Here is a 4125-nt window from a genome sequence, read left to right as displayed (position 1 = left end):
CACGTGTGGGCGCCGAAGGCTGGCCCAGCTGGCTTCCGGTTGAATCCGCCGAAATCGTCGGAGCGACTTTTCTCGGATCCAGATCGGAATCTGGAGCGGGAGCTAATCCAGAACGACCAGGTGAACACGTCCGTCTCGATCCCGATCGCCCCGTGAAATAGGCTTGCTCCAAAAAAGTCGATCCCGGCGCGCTCCAAAACGACCATCGGAATTCGCCATAAGATGCACCTACATATATCTTAAATCGACGCGTGAGGGGGAAAATTAGTAGCGTTCCGCGAGGCACCAGACTACTTATTTCTTTTTTTAATACGGTTTTTGGAGCTAATACGAAAATATATATTAGAAGGTCGTAGTTCTCCATTTTGAACGTCACCCTAAGGAGGCGAACGCGGGACACGGATTGGACACGAGTGTGACGTCAGCGTTCGGGTGGGACTCGTGTCCAGTCAGCGGGGACACGACACGGCACTATAAAAGACTGGCCGGAACCTGCACTTCTTCGTGGGCACGGTGGCATCGTCAAGATGACGCTTCTAAACCACTTCATGTTCATTGCACAGATGCTGCTTCTGCCGCTGCACCAGGATATGGGCGTCTCCGAGCACTATCAAGCGGCTGATCATTGCGGCGGCTTCGCCGTTCCAGCCGATAACGCGGAGCGAAGTGTGACGGACCTGGACAACTTTCTCCTGTGGAACTTCAACGGACATTTGGATTTTCCACGGCCCATATCGACAGTGACAGCAGCTACTCTAGCGCCGCTCGGCACTATAAAAGACTGGCCGGAACCTGCACTTCTTCGTGGGCACGGTGGCATCGTCAAGATGACGCTTCTAAACCACTTCGTGCTCATTGCACAGGTAGGGAAACAATATCCTTGTTGCCTCCGCAGTAACAATATTTGTCTCTTCCCGTTACCGTGCCCACGGAGCTGTTTGAGTGTGCTGTGTGAATTTGGAATGTTGCCGAAAAACCTACTTTTGTTGTGTGGTGATGTAGAAGTAAATCCCGGGCCTACTCTAGAAACAATATTGCAAAAACTACATATTATCTCCGCTGACGTCAGGGAAATCAAATTGAGCCAAGCGGAAACAAAATCCAGACTAGAGACCATAGAGTTGCAAATTAAAAGCCTCGAAGGTCTGAGGTCAGCTGTGAACCAAAACCAAGACAGGACAAAACAACTCGAATCTACTGTTGCATCACTCGTGTATAAGATTGATGACTTAGAAAATCGCAGTAGAAGAAATAATCTAATTATTTTCGGTCTTTCTGAGCTGCCAAACGAAGACAGCAGCAAACTCGAAGAGCGAGTAACAAAGGAGGTCCTTGAGGACAAACTGTCCGTAAAAACCAATGGAATTGAACGCATACATCGCCTGGGAAAACCAACTGAAGGTAAAACTCGTCCAGTGATTCTCGAACTACTTGACTTCAGAGGCAAGATGAAAATTCTACGTAGATGTAATAGGTTAAAGAATGAACCATTATCAATCAGCGAGGACTACTCGAAACGAGTTCAGGGAATCAGAAAAAAACTGCTCGAAAGCTCGAAATCGAATAAGCTTGCCGGTGAAAAGGTCACTTTGATGTACGACAAAGTTAAAATAAACGGAAAAGTGTATACTTGGGACGACGTCAAAAACGACAAGAGTTTGATAGCTGATGTTGCACAGGCTTCAAGTCCATGACTAAAGCCTAGCCGTATCAATAATGATTACGAATTTCGCCTACTCAACTTAAACGCGAGGAGTATCGTGAATAAAACTGATAAACTTGAAACAGCTATTCTGAATACCGAACCTGATATTGTTGTAATCACCGAAACGTGGCTGTCAGACAGTATACAAGATAGCGAAATCACGCCTCCCAACTACACAATCTTGCGCAAAGATAGGGGATCACGTGACGGCGGAGTTGCGATTCTTGCTCGAAATGGGATTTCATGTACATTGCTGCCCGATTCCCAGGGAATTGAGTGCTTATGGTGTAAAATCAGCTATGAGAACAGTTGCTGCTTCATTGCTGTGGCCTACAGACCCCCAAACACAGCCCCAAAGTTCTTTTGTAATATGTATGATTATATGCGTAAGAATCTTAACATGAGCAGTAAGATCATAATAGCAGGTGGCTTTAATTTACCTCTAGTTGATTGGTCCTTTTCTAGACCCCAGAAATTATCCCATGGTGTTGATATTCTTTCAGAACTATGTTTTCATTATAACCTAACTCAAATTGTTACCGAAAACACTCGTATTCAAGGCTCGACACAAACAGTGCTCGATTTGGTTTTTGTTAGTGATCATTTTCTGAGCCACGAGTACAATATCGACGTCTTAGATGGTATATCTGACCACGAAATGGTTTTGTGCTCTTTTAAAATGAACTCTGTAGCTTCTGCTGCGCCGCAAGTTTCTACAGTACTGGACTATAGCAATGCAGACGACGTTGGCGTACTCGATTACTTTGATATGCATTTTGATACCTTCCAATTACTCTTCTCCAACGCTCTTACCACTACCGATACCCTTTGGAACGAATTTAAAGTAGCCATTCAGTTCTGCATTTCAAACTTTATCCCTACTAAGACGAAAAGAATTGACAGAAAAAACCCTTGGATAACGCGGGAAATTATTCACGTGAAACGTAAAATAAACAGGCTGCGCAAATGTGCGAAGAAAACTAAAACACCTCTTAATAAAGATAAGTTGTCACAGCTGAATACAGAACTTGGCCTCAAAGTTAGATCAGCTAAGTATTCATTTTTCAATGTGACACTTCAGTCGTTTATTAAGTCGTCACCTCGTAAATTCTGGAGTCACGTTAACTCTAAAACTAAGTCACACCTAGAATCACTGTCAAATGATAAAACCAATCTAGCGAAGATGTTCAACGAGTACTTTCTTTCTGTATTTACTATGGATAATGATAATATACCTTCTTTTGTCTCTTGTTCAGCTCTGCCCACATTGGACGATGTAGTAGTTACCGAACAAGGTGTCTTGCAGCTCTTACTTAACCTCAATAGTAAAAAGAGTGCTGGCCCTGACAATCTACCCAATGAATTTTTAAAAAGGTACGCGGAATGGATAGCAAAGTATCTCGTACTCATGCATCTTTAGACACTCCCTCAACATAGGGGAAATTCCTGAGGACTGGAAATTGGCTAAAGTAATCCCCATATATAAATCTGGAAACAAAAATGAGTTTACTAATTACAGGCCTATATTTCTCACTTCAACTTGCTCCAAAATACTCGAGCACATTATACTAAAACACATTTCAACCTTCGTCGAGAACAATAATATAATAACCCCATTCCAGCACGGCTTCAGGCGTCAGTTATCGACTGTTACTCAGCTGACCGAAAGCATTCATGATTTTTCTACCGTAATTAACAACAGGGGTCACGTTGACGTTATATTCATAGATCTATCGAAAGCATTCGACAGAGTGTCCCACACAAAACTACTATTCAAGCTAGAAACTATTCTGGGAGCAGGCAAAATACTTAATTGGATAAGAAACTACCTTTCTGATCGGTATCAGTTTGTGACAATTCACGCTCATTCATCGTCAAAGGGAAAAGTTTCATCTGGTGTTCCACAGGGATCGGTACTGGCACCTTTCCTGTTTCTTATTTACATAAATGACATAGTTCAAAACGTTAATGTAAAAATCCGTCTTTTTGCTGACGATTGTATACTGTACTCACAAATCAACAATGAACAGGATCAAATCAACCTTAACAATGCACTTCAACATATTGTACAATGGTGTCATGACTGGCAGATTTTGTTAAATTTAGATAAAACTGTATCTATGACCATAACTAACAAAAAGCAACCTAAATCGTTTTCCTACCACATCAACAATAAACCCCTGGAGAAAGTCACACAGTACAAGTACCTCGGCCTACATATAAGCCATGACCTCCGTTGGGACTTACACATAGACTCTGTAACTCAAAAAGCGCTAAACAAACTTAATTTTCTAAAAAGAACCTTAAAAAGTGGATCGACTGAGACGAAATTATTAGCCTACAAGACGCTAGTCCGCCTTATGCTTGAGTACGCCAACGTCGTCTGGTTCCCATACACGGCCTCTGGTGTTAGTAAGTTA

At 42.7% G+C, this 4125-nt stretch overlaps 1 protein-coding gene across 1 annotated transcript; it reads left to right on the top strand.

Annotated features, from left to right (window-relative positions):
• The first annotated feature begins 512 nt into the window (after nt 1–512).
• LOC120844560 lies at nt 513–1694 on the top strand. The gene has a single exon (XM_040216396.1). It carries the CDS (start codon nt 528–530, stop codon nt 1692–1694), a length of 1167 nt encoding a protein of 388 aa, XP_040072330.1. The 5' UTR covers nt 513–527.
• The last annotated feature ends 2431 nt before the right edge of the window (nt 1695–4125 follow it).

This window comes from Ixodes scapularis, unplaced genomic scaffold (assembly GCF_016920785.2).
Source record: "Ixodes scapularis isolate PalLabHiFi unplaced genomic scaffold, ASM1692078v2 PGA_scaffold11__112_contigs__length_91849675, whole genome shotgun sequence".
Lineage (NCBI taxonomy): Eukaryota > Metazoa > Arthropoda > Arachnida > Ixodida > Ixodidae > Ixodes > Ixodes scapularis.
The sequence above is the reverse complement of the archived record's forward strand: the minus strand, read 5'-3'. Positions and strand labels throughout refer to the sequence as shown.

Excerpts from the sequence above, each read along its gene's own strand:
- LOC120844560 (XM_040216396.1), top strand. The coding sequence starts at position 528 with ATGACGCTTCTAAACCACTTCATGTTCATTGCACAGATGCTGCTTCTG.